Source organism: Hipposideros armiger, unplaced genomic scaffold (genome assembly GCF_001890085.2).
Source record: "Hipposideros armiger isolate ML-2016 unplaced genomic scaffold, ASM189008v1 scaffold_482, whole genome shotgun sequence".
Taxonomy (NCBI): domain Eukaryota; kingdom Metazoa; phylum Chordata; class Mammalia; order Chiroptera; family Hipposideridae; genus Hipposideros; species Hipposideros armiger.
The window spans coordinates 613262-631175 of record NW_017731832.1 but is presented as its reverse complement, the minus strand read 5'-3'; the positions used below and the strand labels follow the sequence as shown (position 1 = coordinate 631175).

Genomic DNA, 17914 nt, shown 5'->3' with positions numbered 1-17914 from the left:
GCTGAGAAAGATTGAGGACAGGCTAGCAGCATTGGAGACAGGCTGATGGGCAGGACGGGAGTGGTTTAGTCTGGACATGGGATGGACACCTTGGGCTGGGACTGGGGTTCATTGGTGAGGTTTTTGGAGTTCCACCCAGTCCCATTAGTCTTCCTTTTCTTTTTGCCCCATTGGTTTCCAGTGCACAGCTGAGAGGAAGTTCTTTCTGCAGTCTTATCAGTGTTCCTCCTGTTGTAGCTAACAATGTCATCCGTCACATCACAATGGCTTTGTGCAGCTTGCAGGGTATTTAATCTTCTCAGCTGTCAGCCTGGGGTCAGGGGAGTTATTATTAGTTATTGTTATCATTATCCCCATTTCACAGATGAGGAAACTGAGTTGCAGAGAAAAGGGGCGTGTTCCCAGCCACAGGTTAGTGTCAGAGTTGTAATGTAAGTGCATGTTTGCTGATGCCACATTACTGTGGTTCTCATGGGGCCCTCCAAATTCCTTCTGCAGACACACGCTCGCCCTCTCCCTGGCTCCTCCCCCTCCCATCTCACCACAACTCAGAAGCAGGCTAGGCTGGGAGAGGTCATCTGTCCATCCCTCCAGCCTCTAGCCGGTGCCCAGGGGAGCCTCTGCATGGCCGCTATCTGGAGTTCGTCTGGCCGTGGTCCAGGAGAGGGTGACGGTGGTAAAGCTGGGGGAGTCAAGGGTGTCAGCTGCTGTTGGTTTTTTTGAGCAAAGACTTTTAAAGTTTAATGTGATAATCTCATCCTCATTACTGCAAACTGAGGACCTCTGGCTCGTCCAAGAATCCATTACAGGCCTCACATGAGGAGCGGGAGAATGCACTGGGCCCTCCTGGCATCCCCGCCCCCATTCTCGTGCGTACTGGGAAGGACTGAATCTTGGTTTGGTTGTTTGGTGTGTTTTTTTTCCAGTGGAAGGAAGGTGTTTTTAGAAATGATTTGGGCCTCCCTACTTCAAGGCCTGGATCCAACGACCCCAAACTTTCCTTTTATATCTGAGAAGTTACTGTTCTCAGATGGGGGTCTGGATGTGAGGCTGGTCAGAGGGCACGGACAAACAGCGCAGGCAGGGACACAGGAAGTCATCGCATCCCCCCACCCCATTTGACTGGCTGGGAAACCGAGGCCCGTTGCTGTTGTCTCCACATCATGCCTGCCCAGCGTAAACCAATTAGCACCGTGTCTGGTTCTGTGTTTAGAGTGCCTGTCTCATTATTTGGGGATTTATGTCTCGGTCACCGTGAAGGACAACTGTCCCAGTTTCCATTGGGGGGAGCCTGGCCAGCCCTGGAGCCCAGCGGCGGCAGGAGGTGGTGCCGTTCTGCTTGAGGCAGGACGGGGATTTAATTTCAGGGGGATTTGCAATGGGTGAGGAGCCGCCCTGGGCACATGGTAGCTCTGGGCTATTTTAGGAGGCAAAAGGCTGGCCCAAGGGGGGAGGGAGCATGGTGGACTTGTTCAAGCCATTCGTGATTGTGCCCTTTCAGTGGGGATGGAAAGGACGCGTGATGGCCAGGGCAGAACAACTTGAGGTTGGGACTTCTCCCACCTGCCTGGAACCCAGGCGCCCAGAATTATGCTGTCACCCCACCCTAGTCCAGGCTATGAGAAGACTAGAAGCTGCTGGCCAGTCAGGGATCTATGGCTCCTTGCCTAAGCCCCTTTGCTACAAGCCTTACCTCAGCGGGGCCCTTGGTGTTATCAGTATGAATGATTAATACGACCGTCTCATGTTTTTTGTGGTAGAAATTATATTTACTGGGCAAGCATGGAAGGTGCCCTGGGGCAGGGAAAAGGGCGCAGCCTTAAAGCCAGACTCACCTGGGCTTCTGTTCTGTATGGGCCACTTCCAAGCTGGTAATATGGGCTACAAAGTCCCTCTACCTCTCTGAACCTCAGTTTCCCTGTCTCTAAAGTGGAGACTATAATACCTCATGAATGATGCCCGTATTATTCATTGGGCCTATATTATGTCAGAGATGATCTCACATCACCCTCGGCAATGTTTTTATGTATTAACTGCCTCATTTTACAGATAAGGAAACCGAAGCTCAGAGAGGGAAAGCAACTTGCCGAAGCCCACACAGCCCTTTCCATTTCTCACACCCACAGTGAGAGTTGGTTCATTCCTCAAACCCAGCAGTTTGTATTGGTGGCCTTCAGTGTGCCAGGCTGGGGATTTATCACAGACAAAACAAAGGAAGAGGAGATAATGGGATGAGACTGGGCAGCAGTATGAACTGAGTGGCCCAGCTAGAGACTCGGTGGCTTTATTTAGACTAAGGGTGATTTTCTGGCCAGGAAGAGGGCAATAACGAATGGCCTGAATTCCTCCTCAGATGAGTGGTAGGTGGGCAAGGGGCATCAGCACCACATGGCACCTTTAGCTCTCGTTACTAGGGAGAGGTTTTCTTTGTTCTTCCTCCTAAGACCACCTTTATAGGGAAAAAAAAATCACAGGGCACGTTGAGATAAGGCCTTTAGAGGCACCATGACATAGAAGAAAGAGAGCCTAGAGTCTTGGAGTCAACCAAATGGGGTTCAACTCCACCCCTTTCTAGCTGTGTGACCTCGGGCAGGTAAACTAATCTCTCAGAGCCTCCCTTTCCTTAGCCCTCAAAGTGAGGAGAGGAATACCGCCTTTCAGAGCTATTGGAAAGATAAAATGGATTGATAAAGGTGTGGGAAGGGCCTGGGATACAGACAGCCTACAACGAAGGGCAGTGTTTTATCTGTGTGCAGGGTTGGAGTTTAGGAGTGTGTTATTCCTAGGTATCTAGGTAAAGCCACGTCTTTGTGGTGGCATTAAGCTGACACCTGTGGTCCTGCTGAATGATTTCAACAGGCTGGGCAACTGGGAGAGCCAGCAAGCTTAACATAAGGTCTGGTGCTCACAGTTCAAGAAATCACTCTCTAGACTAGATGGGGAGGCTAAACTCAACAACGTATCACATGAAAATAGACCTGGGGGGTTTCATGGACCCTCAGCTGTGTGACTCAAGAGTGCAGAAAAGTTAAGGGGTGGACGACGTAATAAAGGACAGGGGTGAGGATGGGGGAAAGTGATTTTCTCCCTTTTTCTGTTCTAAGGAGGACATTGAGAGCTTAAATAAATTGAGGGGGATGTGACGGGAATAATAAAACACCTACAAGCCATTTAGTCAACAAATTTTTATTAGGTTGTTTAGTTCAGGTGAGTTGGTCTCCATGCAAGGAACTGGGCAGAATTAACCCACTCAGTGCAGTGGGGTGGCCAGGGCAGGGTTTGGGAGAGACAGTTCAATACAGTGTGATAAGTACAATGTTAGTGACCCACATAAGGTGTCCTGGGAGCTCAGAGGAGGGCCTTCCTGGAGGAGGTGGCCTTGGGGAAGGGGAAGAAGAGTTGAGGAGAGAGCTCTTTGGAAGAAGCTGCCAGCCGTGTTTAGCTGGCTGTGGAAGGTGGAGTGTCCTTTTCCCAAATGACCGGGGAGCAGATCTAGAGCCAGTGCATGGCATTATAGGAAAGCAGCTTTCAACCTCCCATAGTGATGAGATGTCTATCATGGAGATAGTGATGAGATGTCTATCATGGAGAACTATCCAACAATGGAGTGGGCTGTCTCTGGAGACAGCAAGCTCCTCATTGTCAGCATGTTCAAGCCGAGGCCAGAGGGTAAAGTCAGAGACAAGTTACAAAAAGGACAGGATGACCTCTAAGATCCCTTCCAAGTCTGAGCAACTGCAATTCTCCATGGACAGACACAGGATATGGACTGTGAGGGAGAGAGGTCTGACTGGATTAAGTTAGAGGATGGGTGCCCTGCTTAAGTTAGAGGATGGGTGGCCAGTTACTCAGGAGTACCAGGACTGTCATCCCCACCCTAGATTGATTGGCTGATTTTTCACTAACTGCTTTATTGAGATATAGGTCACATACCATACAATTCGCCCTTTATAGTACACTATTTAATGTGGATTTACCTTTAGAGTGGAAATGAATCCGTGCATTCATTCAACAATTATTCATGGAGCTTCTATTAGGTATGCATCAAGCTTTGTGCTGGTGCTTTGGGTGTCTGGGAAACAAATGCCTTGCTCTCGTGAGGGAGACAGGTAAGTATCCAAGCAAAAGAATTACGTCTTGGCAGAAGTGCTAAGAGGGAAATTAACCAGGGGCTGGGACAAAGAATAATGGGGTTGGGGAAACCAGGCCTGAGGAGGTGACTTTGGAGCTGTGGCCCTAGTGACAAGTAAACAGCCTTGTGAAGGTCAGGGGGAGGGACCAACAGGGGCAGAGCCCTCAAGATAGGAGTGAGTTGGTGGGTGTGAAGACCAGGAAGAAGTGCTGGGAGACTGGGTAGCATTGCCAGGGCTCCCCACTGTGGGACCTCCTCTCTAGAAGGCCTGGTCCTCATGAGGCCGGCCTGGGGCAGGAGGTGGGTGAGCAGAACTGATACATCCTCTCTGGATACAAAAAAAAAACGTTTCTGTCCCCTTTCTTTGGGACTCGCTTTCTTAGTGTTACTGCCTTCCCAATAACAGAAAGATGTCAGGGCATTCTGAGGAGGCTATACCACCACCTGCTGCCTCCTGAGCGCCTCTGCTTGGCTTCATGCTTCTTCATTGTGCCCCCACTATGTGCCAGCCCGGTGCACTGATTTCCTGGGAGAAATCAGAAATGACCCCCAGCTGTGCACACAGGTGACTTTTCCCCAGCAGGCCCGCTGGCTATCTCCCCTGACCTCTGGAAATGGTTCCTAAGAGCCCTCTGGAGCGGTTTGGTGCTTTCTGTGTGACTTGGCTCAAGTACTTAATGGCCCCATGTTTTGTTTGGTGGTCTGTAAAATGGGGATCAAACCAGTCCAGCGAAGTGGTGATGGGGATTGAATGTTATCCCACCTGGCACCCAGTAGGTGCTCTATGAATGTCAACTTCCTCCTTCTCTCTGAGCTTCCCTCTAAAAGAGGGGCAATTTGCAGGGGGTGGGAGAGATCACGGCAGGCCAGTGGGAGGCAGCTACTTTGGGGTCCCCTTCCCTAAGCTCTGGGACCCCTCGGAAGCTGAAGGGAACTCACGTCCGCTGGCCAGGGGTAGAAGAGATTCTCCAATGGGCCCAGCCCTTCTGCGATGAGAGCTCATCGGTGTTCCCTCGCTGTCCTCCCCAGGGAGCCCCACCGCTCAGCCCCTCCGCCGGCCGCTTGCCTGTGCTCCGGGCGGCGCGGCTCCTGTCACCTGCTCCGTGCGGGCCGCCCAGGGGCGGGCTCGGAAGACGCGGCGGCCGCGTCCCGGGACGCGCGGGCCCGGGACTCACCCGCCGTGCACCTCCGGGAGCCGCGAACCCGGATCACTCCGGTGGCGGCGGGTGGCTGGATGCGGCCCGGCTCGGGTCAGGAGCTCCCTTCAGGTAGGCGCTGGTGCTCCCCATCCCTGACCCACGCGCCGCGAGTACTGAGCGCCCCAGGGGGCCGCGCGCGGGTGTGGTTGTAGGTGACCCTGTAGGGCTGCAAGCAACAGCCAGGACCCTGCCCTGCCTTGTGTGGGGGGGAAGGTGGGGAGACAAGAACCGCAACTTAGCCGGAAACCGAGGGTGGGGGGCGAAGAGAGCGATGGCAGGAACAACTTCCAGCTCCCGGTAGAGAAAGGGAGGCTGCCGACCACAGGGCGGGGACGGGGAGAGCCACACCGTCTAGAGAAGACCATTCTCGGGAGATGGGGCTAAACCTAATCATTCACCTTTTTTTTTCCTAAGGAGTTTAGAGAACCTCCCAATCAATCCACCCTTAGCAGCCCCTGGGATAGAATAGAGTGAAAGGAGTGGGGTAGGTGAGGTCTCCTAGTGTCATTTTTGGGGTGCAAAGAACACGCTTGCCGCCCTGCTCCACCACCTGGGGCATTCATGTCATTGGAGGCCTTCCTGTCCCGCCCCTCCCCCGTCCAGCAGACAGTCTCATCTTTGCAATGAGCATAAGTCGGGCACTTCTAGCCTGCCTCCCACCCATAACTCCCAAAAGGTCCCCGGGACCTCCCAATCCACCTCCCTTTGGCTCTCAGGACTCATTCCTCCAGCCCCAACTTGGAAGTGCTGATGATGGTGCCATCATGGGCAGGGAGTGGGATTTAGGGGAGCTGCCTGCCCGCTCAGTACTATGGGGAGTTGGGCCGGTTGAGCAGGCTGTGGATGAGGCTGAGCTGTGCCAGGACCCTGGGTGGTGTACGTAAGAGGGGGGTGTAGGGTATGGGGTATCTCCTGTACAACATCAGGTTTCCTAGGCCTTGGCTGGCAGCATAGGCTAGAAAGGGTGGGGGGGGTACTGAGGCTAATACTCAATACTCCCTTCTTAACCCACCCCCCACCACCACCTTAGAAGCAGCTGCTCTGTATTGCGACTGTGTACCCAGCAAGGAGAGATGCAAGTTAGATAGCAAGAAGGACTTCCTTCCTGAGGGTGGCTTGAGGGTCTTTTCAGGGAGTCTCACTGCCTGGGAGAGGAAGCCTCTATCTTTGGGGGTGTCAGGAGGGCCTCTGGGATACCCAGACAATAGGGGGTGAGGACAGCAGACTGGGGGAGGGGAAGTGGTCAAGGACAGTGACCTCATCCCTTAACCATCACCTTCCCTCACCTCCCATGCCCTCTCTGTCCCTTCCTCGGAGCTGAAGTGTTGACGTTCAGCACTTCTTAGCCAGCTCACTCCTGAAATGCCCAGCACCCAGCAGCCCCCAGCCGAAGGTGACAAGCTTCCTCTGTTACCATTTTGGATGGGAAGACAGACTTGGCTGCCTTGGTTTACCCAGTGGAACTCCCACCTGGCCTCTGACACCTGGACCAACTGTTGCTCAGCCCCCAGGGCATCCTGCTCTGGCAAAGCAGGGATGTTTAGGCTGGGGATTGGCATGGCTGGCCCCACTCAGGCCATCCTATCCTCTAGGCGGGGGTCTCTGGCTCCTCTAGGGAGTTTTGGGTGTGTGACTGTGGGTGACCCCAGCTCTCTAAGCCCACCGTATGGCTGAGGTGGGTGCCACTCTGCGGTGGCCACACACTAAAGTGGGTTGTTCCCCCTTTCACCCTAGGAAGGTATCAGGTGGTGGGGAAGAGGGAACCAAATGCTCAGTGGTGGCTCCTCGGGGGCATTGAGGGAGCAGCCAGGACAGGAACAGGCAAGGCCTCTCTGCTTCCAGACACTTCTCTCTGAGCTGGGTCAGTGGGGAGAGCAGAATTCCACACTCCTTCTCATGACCCTGTAAGTGACTATGATGGGGGCCTCCAGTGTCTGTATCCCCTGCCCCTGAATCATAGGGTGGGAGAGAACTGGCCCTGTCACCTGCCTCTCTTTTCGACTCTGAGCCTCGGTTTCCTCATTTGTAAACCCTCCCAGGGTTGTTATGAGGTTTAATGGAGACAGTGTTTCTAAGTGCATAAAAGGCCACGGGCACTCACCACTTGGCAGTTCTTTCTCCATACCCACCCCCCAACCCCCAGCCTTACAGGCAGCTGCTCTGTGTTGCCACTGCCACACTGCCTGCAAGGGACCTAAGAGATTAGCTCAGCCCAGCCCTCTCTCTTTAAAGACGGAAACTAAAGCCCAGAGGGGCAGGGACTGGCCCAAGGTTGGCCAGCCAGCCAGGCTCCCGTCTCAGAGGCAGGATCTAGGACCTGGCTCGGGGAGGCAGGAGGGTAAATGTTGGCAGACCGTGGGGGGGAAATTCCAGTGTGTAATTGTGCTCATTAAAGGTTTGGTGAGGGAACCCTTCATGCCTGTCCAAAGGTTTGGGGACAGGCAGAGAACCTTCCTCGCCTGTTAACCCTTTGGCAAAAGCAGCTCTTTCCTAAGGACCCCCTTCCCCAGGCTGCAGCCGAAACAACTCTGGCTTTGCATTTTATGGCCTCCAAACGTCTTTCTATCCAACCTTCTTTGGATAGGCAGGCAGAGAATTCCAGTGCCTGAGGGTCCCACCGAAACCTAGCCTTGAAGCCTGTTGTCACTCAGCAAGAAGTGGTAGAGATGAGGCCCTGCCCGAGTGCTCCCTCCACCCCCTAGCGCCTCCAGCTCCATATTGGAGGACACACAGATGGACAGGCAGGCAGCAACCCTGGCCTCCATCAGCTCTCCAACTCGTGTGCGCCTGCCATCAAGTGGGTGGCTCTTTCCTGTCATCCAACCCCCCCCCCTCCCTGCTGCAGCCTCAGCCCCATCTCTCAGGGAAAGTGAGAACAGAGAGAGATTTACCCCCCACTCCTGTGTAAATCACACACACACACACACACACACACACACACAGACACCAGAATACATGCATATTCTTTTGCTGTGCTTTTACCTGGTCTTTTTGAGTTAAGTTTAGTTCTCCCCCTTCTTCACACCCTTTTCTCCCAGCCTTCTGGCTCTGCCTCCACTCTTCCTGACCAGGGTGTGGCACCTCCCTGCCTGGCACCTCAGCCTGGTAGGGGCTGGGCAGCCCCAAGCCTTCCCAGGAGCCCTTCTTCGAATCTCTAACTCCCCTCCGTACCCAGCAGTTTAACCCGGGGCTTGGCAGGCTTTAAGGAGAAGTGGGATAGGGCAGGAAGTGGTTAAAGTCTTGGGCTCCAGAGTCAGACAAGTGTAGGTTTGGGTCCAGTGAAACCTCTCAGAGCCTGTTCTCTAATCTATGACGTGGGGTAATAGGTTAATAATAGTGCCCACCTCATGGGGTTGTTGTGAAATTTAAGAGAGATCCTATGTGTAAAGTACCTGGCACACAGTAAGCTCTCTTAAAGTGGTTGTCATTATAAAAAAGAGGTGGCCTGGGCATCTGGGTGGTAGAGAGGAAGGCAGGGAAGCTTCTAGAAACAGCTCTTGCACTGTCTTTCCGTGTAGTTTGAAGAAAGTTCACTCTGCTATTCTGGGACTCAATTTCCTCTTCAGTTAATGAAAGCATGTGGACCGGGGTCCTGTCCAAGTGTAGGCCCAGCTAGGGTGAGTCATGGTGGTTCTGAAAAGGGGCCAGTGCAGGGGTTGCTGACCTGCTGATGCTCACAGCAGGAGTTAAAGAGGCATTTGTGTGCCCTGAAAACTGCTACCCCTCCACATTTTCTGGGTGGGAGCCCTAGCTTAGCTGGAGCGGTATAAGTCCTGAGGGGACAGCTGGGAGGGCTGGGGCAGGCAAGGCAGGCTGTGGCAGGCCCAGCAACCTGGCCGGGGGGGACACTATTAGCCCAGGGATCTAGGAGGGCCCTGTGAGCCCAGAGACTGTATATCACAGAGGTTTAATTAGCCATGTGGCAGATATTTGTCTGCACTCTTGGGCCATGTCCTCGGCCTGCCTGTCATAAATTTCCCAGAGATTAAAAAACACAAAACAAAACCCTTTCTCCTTCTGGCGGGACAGGCAGCTCCCATGGCATGGCCAGAAAAACCTCATCCTCCTAACGCCCCGGCCAGTTGGACCCCCACCTCTGACACTTGCACCTGGTACTTTTCCTGCCCCTTTTTCCTGCTGGGTGGATGGAGGAAGAGTTGTGAAAGCAGGAGAATAGCTATGATAATCTCCATCTACAGGTGAGAGGGTGCAGAATGTTTGTGGGGTCTCAGTGCAACCTTGGGCGGGTGATGGGAGTGACCTCACAAGGTGATGGGAGTGACCTTCCAGTGTGCCCTCTGTGGGCCGAGCTGTCCCCTGGACTCCATATATGGGGCCCAGGAGCCTGGCATGGCTCAGAGGGGCAACCTACTTGCCCCAGGAGTGTGGAGGAGTGGGGTCTGCCCTGCAGGGAGAGGTACTGCTTTCCACCTCTTAGCTTCCCGCTAGATGCTCTCTGCGCCACCTGGACACCATCTCTGGTACTGCAGCCCAGCCACACCACCCTGCAGAGGGAAGGGGCCCTCAAATCATCAGGCACCTTTGAGCACACCAGGGTCAGACCCATGGTGCATTCGTTTTCTAAGCCTTCCATAACAAAGTACTACAAACCAGGTAGTCTAAACAATAGATATTTATTGTCTCATAGTTCTGGAGGTTAAAAGTCCAAGATAAGTAGGGCTGGCCGAGTGGCTCAGTTGGTTAAGAGCTCGCTCAAGAGTTTGAGCTCTGAGCAACAGCGGTTAGAGTCCAGCCCGAGCTGAGCAGCCGCTGAGCTGCCAACAGGTAGCAGGATGGCTCAGCTAAAAAAAAAAAAAAGAAAAAAGGTCCAAGATGAGTAAGATATCATCAGGGTTGCTTCTGAGGGCTGTGAGGAAATCTGTTCCATGCCAACCCTAGTTTCAGATTGTTTCCTGTCAATCTTTGGCATTCCTTGGCCTATAGAAGCTTCACCCCAATCTCTGCCTTCATCTTCACATGGCGTTCTCACTGTGTGCATGATTGTGTCCAAATGTCCCCCTTTTATAAGATCACCAGTCATATTGGATTAGGGCCACCCTACTCCAGTATAGCCTCGTCTTAACCTAATAGTATCTGCAATTACATTATTTACAAACAAGGTTGTATTTCATATTCTGAAATGCTGGGGGTTAGGATTTCAACATATCCTAACTAATTATAACATAATTATTTTTGGGGGGTGTAACACACAGCAAGTCTCAGTGTTCAATGACAATCTCATTCCAGGATATGGGCGCCACACCCACATCGTGATACAGCTACACTGTGACACGCACACAATGAGTGACACAAATTCACCTTAGCAAATGATTGGGTAACAGAGACATTCACAGTGACCCAGGTACACCATGACAGATATGCAGGGTGACAGACCAGGTGACACCACTCACAAGCTGCAAAACAGGCACACCACAGATTAATAATAGCTGACTTTTATAGGACACCGAGAAGCATTTATATAATAGATCAGCTCATCTAGTCCTCACAATGTGCTTATGACTTAGGGACTGTTACATGTCACCCCCATTTTACAGACATAAAGATGAAGGGACTGAGGCTCAGATCACACAGCCAGTAAAGGGCAGAGCTGAGATTTGAACCCAGATGTGAGTCAACAGAATTCATGCTCTTAATCGCTGTGCCTCTCTATTCCCTTCACACGCAGTCCCCACACATGTAATGACAGACCTGTTATGGGGGATGACTACCCACAAAAGTGACAGGCAGCTTCTTGACAGCAGGGGGTGGGTCCAGGGACTGTAGGTAAGTTCTTGGCTGTGGATTTGATAAATTCATTTTCTCTGTTCAGATATGTGTTCCACCCCTGGATGTGTGGCCTTATGAGATATTGGGTTGTCGGAAAAGTCATGACGCATGTTTGCAACAGATGGCACTAGTTCGTTTTTGGAAGTAGTAGAGGAATTTGCATCTATGTTATTGCTATGTCATTTGACAACTGACAGTTTTAGCTTCATTCTAAAAAAAAAAATTGAGCGATTTGGTTGAGTTTTGGAGATTTTACAACAAGTTGAAGATGGAAGACCAAACTGTGCATTTTTGCCATATCTTACTGTTTTACTTCCATAAAGGGAAGAATGCGTGTCAAGCTTGTGAAAAGTTGCATAACGTTTACGGTGACAATGCTCTACAAGAACGTCAGTGCCAACGATGGTTCACGAAATTCCGTGCTGGTGATTTTTTATCTCAACGACGCTCCTCTGTCAGGGTGGCCCTCTGAGGTTGATGACTACAAAATAAAGGCATTGATTGAGTCAAATCCACGTTACACGACACGAGAGATAGCAGAAACATTGAACATCCGTCATTCAAGCATTCCCAACCACCTGAAGAAGCTGGGATATGTAAGCAAGCTCGATATTTGGGTCCACATGAACTCAAAGAAGTTCATTTGACGGTGCATATAAACATCTGAAATATGCTCATTAAACATGAGGAAAACAATCCTTTTTTAAAGAGACTGATAACTGGTGATGAGAAGTGGGTTGTTTACAACAATGTGGTGAGCAAACAGTCTTGGTCCCGACGTGATGATTCGCCTCAAACAACTTCGAAAGCAGACATTCATCAGAGGAAAGTTATACTCTCAGTGTGGTGGGATTTTAAAGGTGTCGTGTTTTTCGAGCTCCTACCAAGGAACCAATCAATTCGAATGTGTGCTGTCGGCAATTGGACAGTTTGAACGAATCCATCATCCAGAAACGTCCAGAGCTTGTTAATTGTAAAGGAGTTGTGTTCCATCGCGACAACACGAGACCACACACAAGTTTGATCACCTGTCAAAAATTATTGGAGCTTGGATGGGATGTGTTGCCACACCCACCATACTTGCCTGACTTTGCGCCGTCAGACTTCCACTTGTCTCGCTTTCTTCAAAACTCCTTGCGTGGTATAACGTTCAAAAGATGAGGCTGGGGGCCTGCCGAGTGGCTCAGTTGGTTAAGAGCTCACTCAAGAGTTTGAGCTCTGAGCAACAGCGGTTCGAGTCCAGCCCGAGCTGAGCAGCCACTGAGCTGCCAACAGGTGGCAGGATGGCTCAGCTAAAAAAAAAAAAATGAGGCTGTAAATCAGCACCTTGTTCAGTTTTTTGCAAATAAAGACAGGTCCTTCTATGAACAAGGAATTATGAAGCTCACTGAAAGATGGCAAAAGGTTATTGAACAAAATGGGCAGTAGATCATTGATTGTTCTTTGTTCTTTGTATAAATAAATGACCTTTGAAAAACATAGACAAAATATGTTATGACTTTTCTGACAACCCAATATTAGGGCATCACTTGACTTCACTTGGTCTAATCTGCAAAATGAGCATGAGCCTAAGGACACTGGAAATGCCCTTTAGGGGATGTATTGGTTTGCTTGGGCTGCCGTAATGAACTACCATAGACTGAGTGGCTTAAACACCAGAAGTTTGTTTTCTCACAATTCTGGAGGCTAAAAATCCGAGATCAAGGTGTCATGTCGGCAGGGTTAGTTTCTTCTGAGGTCTATTTCCTTGGCTGGCACATGGCTGCCTCCTCCCTATGTCTTCACAAGGTCTTCCTTCTGTAACTGTCTGTGTCCAAATTTCCTCTTCTTATAAGGACACCAGTCATATTGGGTTAGGGACCACCCTAATGACCTCATATTAACTTAATTACCTCTTTAAAGACCCTCTGTCCAAATAACAATCACATTCTGAGGCACCAGGAATTAGGACTTTGACATGTGAATTTTTGGTGGACACAGTTCAGCCCATAACAAAAAAGATGGGCTCAGTCATGCCTTACTCAGACCTTAGCCTTGGGGCTCCCCCTCTGAGAGAGAGAGATACAGTCCCTGCCCTCAGGAAGTCCCCAGTCAGAAGCAGAGGCAGGAGGCATGTGCACAGATTCAGGAAGGAAGTGAAAATGGACACATTTCAGTTTGAGAAAGGTCACTGAGCAGCCCCAGAATACAGCGGGTTAGGGGCCCAGGAGTCAGGAGGGAAAGTTTCAGAGGAGTGAGTTGGAAAGAAAAGACGGTCTGTGGAAAATGAGGGGCCTGGCGGGGTGATGCCCAAGCTCTTTGGAGCCCAGGGCGTGTGTGTGTGTGGCTGCAGGGCCCAGGTCTCCACTGCAAATACCAACTGTTGCCACAGGCTGAGTGGCCAAGACAGCGAGGAGCATCTGGAGCCCCATGGGACAGAGTGGGGATGGCTTCACACACTGTCACCATTTGTGAATGTCACCCGGCCGGGCCATGGACACTGGGAGGTTAGATTTCTGCAATCACCACCCTGTCCAATGGCTGCTGCGTCTCCAGCAAGCACTACATGCCTGCCTGTCACAGGATTGTCAGCACCTGCCTCGGGGATGAGAACAGGGAGCCGGCTTGCCAGAATGTGACTCCACCTGCCTAACCCTCCGTGCCCACCTGTTCTTCAAGACCCAAGCCTCCCTCTCTTAGCTTTGCTCTGTGGCCACGTCCTCAGGTGTTGGCTGCCCAGTGTGTAGACATTTCTGACATTCTTCCAGATAGTCCTGCCTTTTCATGAATGCTGCTTTGTTTGAAATATACTCCCTTTGCTATCCTTGGGTTGGGGTTCTCCGAAAGCTGGGGAGTTTCAACGGGGATAAAGGGCCCAGGCATCTCTGGATCTTGAACCTATCTTGCTCCTTCTTTGTCTTCACAACACTCAGCCTTTGTTTATTTGTCTCCTTCTCTGTCTGCTCAGGCATGAAGCGGCCACTGAGCCCATCCCCTCCCGCTGAGAAGGAGCCCCCCATATCTGGAGCTGCTGAGTGCCCTCCTCGGCCCCCAGAACCACCTAAGCCCAAGCGGGAGAGAAAACGACCATCGTACACGCTCTGTGACGTCTGCAACATCCAGCTAAACTCAGCAGCCCAGGCCCAGGTGCACTGTGAGGGGCGGGCCCACCAGAGACGGCTGCGGCAGCTCAGCCTGGGAAAGGCCCCTGCAGGGCCAGGTCAGTGTGGAGGGGCACTGCACCCACAAACTTGGCTCTGGGTTTGTGGGATCTTCGTGTATGATGCCCACAGTGGGTCTTAGGGCCTGAAGTCCCCCCAGATACCATCAAGTTTTGTTTTGCATCTGGACAATCCTCTTGGGGTCTCTCAGGATCTGAGGATCTTTAGGTCTGAAGCTTCCTCTTGAGGTCTTTCCGGGTCTGGGCGGGGTCTCCCTGTGCAGTCTTTTGGGTCCAGGACCCCAGTCTGGAGCCCTCTGTCAGGAATAGTCTTTCGGACCAGGCTCCTCCTCTTGTCTCTGAAGGCCAGGACCAGCAAGGTGCATGACACTCCAGCTGAGGGATAGACCCGGGAAGCCCCTCTTCTCTTGGCCACTGGATTCCTGGCCAGGATTTTTGCCTCTCCTTGGCTGGGATGACTTTGCAGAGGTTTGGCTGCAAGACTGAAGGGGCAGCTGGCTGCAAGGCAGATTTCTGGGGGAAATGGGTGAATGCATTCATGAGGGTGATTCCAGCTGACAGGCACATAGGAGCCATGGGGAAAATCAGGAGAGGCGGGCTCCCGGCTGGCAAGGGAAACAGTTTCAGAACCAGGCCCAGCGTGGGGAGGCAGGACGGGCCGGGACTTCTGCCTGGTTCTTGGGGGCGGTCGCTGGAAACCTACGTTGCATCCCAGGTTGGTAGCTTTGCCAGAGGACTAATCTCTGAACTCTGAACAGGGCTGCCTGTTGTTGAATACTTGGGGGCACCCACTGTGTTCCCTGCACTGCCTGGGACCTAGACACAAATATGTTCCAGTCTCCCTCCTCAGCCTTCCTCAACTCCATTAAGATTGAGTCTGTCTGTTGGACTGAGACAGACGTGAAAAGAGCAGATGAGTGTTGTGCTTTGTGGGACTTATCCCCAGGAATACAAAGGAGGAAGGGCACCTGAGGGCGCCAGGAAAGGCCTCCTGAAGGAAGGAGTATGTGCTGAGCTTTGAACAGGGGTTAGGGGAGAAGGGACACTGCAGGCCAAGGTCACTGCATAAGCAAAGCAGGGAATGCTCTGATAGCTGGTACCAGCTCTTCCACCTGAGCACTTGGGGCTGGCTGGACATCCCAAGGGTTTGACTCTGAGTAAGAGTGTATCTGGCTGTATGGATGTTTCGGGAATGTGTGTGTGTGTGTCTGAGTTCTAAGTCACTAATTCATCAAATACTCATAGACAACGCACTAAGTGCAAGCTTCTGTTTTGGGGATTTGTCATTTTATTTTCCCCCCAGCTTTATTGAGGTATTATTGACATACAACATATGTAAGATGTACAAATGTCATGATTAGATATGCATATATTGCGAAATGATTTCCACAATAAAGTTAGTTAACACCTCCACTCCTCACATAATTATGATTTTGTGTGTATGTGTGGTGATCACAGTTAAGATTGACTCTCTTAACTTTCAAATATATAATACAGTATTGTTAGTATGTCACCATGCTGGGTGTTAGATCCACAGATCTTATTTGTCTTATAGCTGGAAGTTTGTACCCTCTGACCAATATCTCTGCCTGTCCCTCACTTATTAGCCCCTGGCAACCACCATTCTACTCTACATGTACGAGTTGAGGTTTTTTTAGATTCTGCACATACTTGTAAGTGAGAACTTACAGTATTTGTCTGCGGATCCATATTTTTAAAGACGGCATGCCCGCCTGTCAGGAAAGCACTCTTTTTTTTTTTTTAAGATTTGTATTGGGGAATTGGGGGATGAGAACAGCGCTGGGGAATTGGGGGAAGGGGAACAGACAAGTTGCTGTCCTTTTTTTGTTCTTCAGTCTAGTTGTGGAGGACATTGCTTCACTGGCCCAAGTTGGCACCATCATTGCACTCTTCCTGGGTGAGGCAGGTCAGTTGCCGGCTTCTGGATAGCCGCTGGCCACTCACGCTGGCCGCTGGCTACACACGGCAGCCCATGGCAACCCACTGCAGCAGGGGCTGCAGCCTACGCCTTGCCGGCAACTCACTGGCAGCCCAGCTCCAGGTTGAGCAGTTGTTCAGCATCTTAGCTGTAGAGGGCAGTGTCACTGGCCCCTCATATGTGGGATCCGAACCGGGGCCCTCTGGCGTCCCAAGCCAGCTCTTAACCAACACGCCACTCGGCCAGCCCAGGAAAGCACTCTTTAAGTAACTACACATGCAGACGAGTTTGTCCAAGATAAGAACAGGCTTCATAGTGGTGGGTGTGGGGTGCTTTGAGAAGTCAGAGGAGGGAGAGGTGAATTGACAAGAGTCATGGAAAGCTTCAGAGAAATGACATTGAAGTTGGATCTTGGAGATGGAAAGGGAATCCCAGGCTAGGAGACAGCTAGAGCAAATGCACCGGGGCCCGAGGCCCTTGGATTTCCAGGAGCAGCAGGCAGTGCTGGGCACATGGCGGGGGTGGTGGGAGGTCAGCAGGGGCTGCCTGTGAGGGCCTCGAAGGCAGGTTAGGCGTTTGGCCTTTGACCTGGAGGTGACAGGTGTCACTAAACCATTTTTAGCAGGAGTGGTTAGTGTTTTAGAAGTCACTGGCGAGGGAGAAGGGTAAGACTTGGGGGTACATGAGAAGGAAAGGGGTGGGATGGAGGAAACAGATTCTGGGGCCTTCTGTAGAAGAACCATCAGGATTTGGTGACTGGTGGGATTAGGGGCCAAGTATGACTCTAGCTTAGGTGACGCTGTGATGGGCTGTTCCATCATCAGAAAGTGGGAGGGGCGAGAGGGCAGCAGTGCCGGACGGCAGTGTTGGGTGGGGAAGTCCAGTCCTGTGACCCGAAGACACTGTCCCACCCCCTGCACCCTTCTAACATGGCCTCTGCAGGCCCTGCTTCTGCGCAGTGGTCCCTGTGGTACAAGTCCACCCTCTTCCCTTCCCCACCCACCATGTGGAGAGAGCAGGTGGGGTGTGAGGAGAAAAGACCACACAGCCAGATACCCACTGCCAGAGTCAGGCTGCCCAGAGGGATAGGGACCCCCTGTACCTGGCTTCCCCCTTCCCACAGTCCTCATCCCCTGAATACTGGGTAGGTGTGGGGAGGTACCAGGAGACATGATCCCTGGTAACTCCTCTTCACGTTGTTAAGGGGGACCTGGTAAGTCATGGTCTCTCTAGCCATCTGTCCAGCCGTCGCCTAGCCCGCCAGCCCGGGGCTGGCCCCATGCAGGATGCCAGGATTCCACACTGAACAGTGCTGGTTACCTGCCCTCTGGGCACTCACAGTCTAGAGGGGAAGTCAGCCATGGGGACAGACCTTTGCAACTGCCAGGCTAAGAGGAGTGAGTGGCACTGTGAGACCACAGGGGGGTGATAGATGTACGAAGGGTCCTCTGATTTCCAGGAACCCCAGAATACTGGGGCTTCCGCTGGAGAACCTGCTCTCCATTGGTCTGGTTATCTCTGAGCCTACTCTGGGCCACGACCTCCCACACCTACTCCCTTCCCATGGATTTCTCCTGTCTCTTTGATTCTCCGAGAGCTGGAGGTGGGAGAGGCAGCCCCCGGCAAGAGGCGATGCTAGCAACTACCCCTGAGGTGAGGGGTGGGGTGAGGGGAAATACATCAGAACCTCAGGACTG

The 17914-nt window shown here is 51.9% G+C and overlaps 1 protein-coding gene and 1 long non-coding RNA gene across 10 annotated transcripts in view; one reads left to right on the top strand and one right to left on the bottom strand.

The window, feature by feature from the left end:
• ZNF385C (zinc finger protein 385C) overlaps window positions 1-17914 on the top strand; it is a 51290-nt gene that overhangs the window by 9411 nt on the left and 23965 nt on the right. For 3 of the 9 annotated variants that reach the window (XM_019667075.1, XM_019667071.1, XM_019667074.1), the window contains exon 2: window positions 14066-14317. In XM_019667075.1, coding sequence (XP_019522620.1) covers window positions 14068-14317 — 250 coding nt within the window. In that variant the 5' untranslated portion in view covers window positions 14066-14067. Of the gene's footprint in view, window positions 1-379; window positions 412-5222; window positions 5401-9479; window positions 9531-12590; window positions 14318-17914 lie in introns of those variants that run through there. The other 6 variants (XM_019667068.1, XM_019667069.1, XM_019667067.1 and 3 more) reach the window with 4 other exon arrangements.
• LOC109395769 (uncharacterized) overlaps window positions 14226-17914 on the bottom strand; it is a 10117-nt gene continuing 6428 nt past the window's right edge. Inside the window, exon 4 of the long non-coding RNA XR_002126722.1 lies at window positions 14226-14791. This is a non-coding gene — a long non-coding RNA (uncharacterized LOC109395769). The remainder of the gene's footprint in view (window positions 14792-17914) is intronic.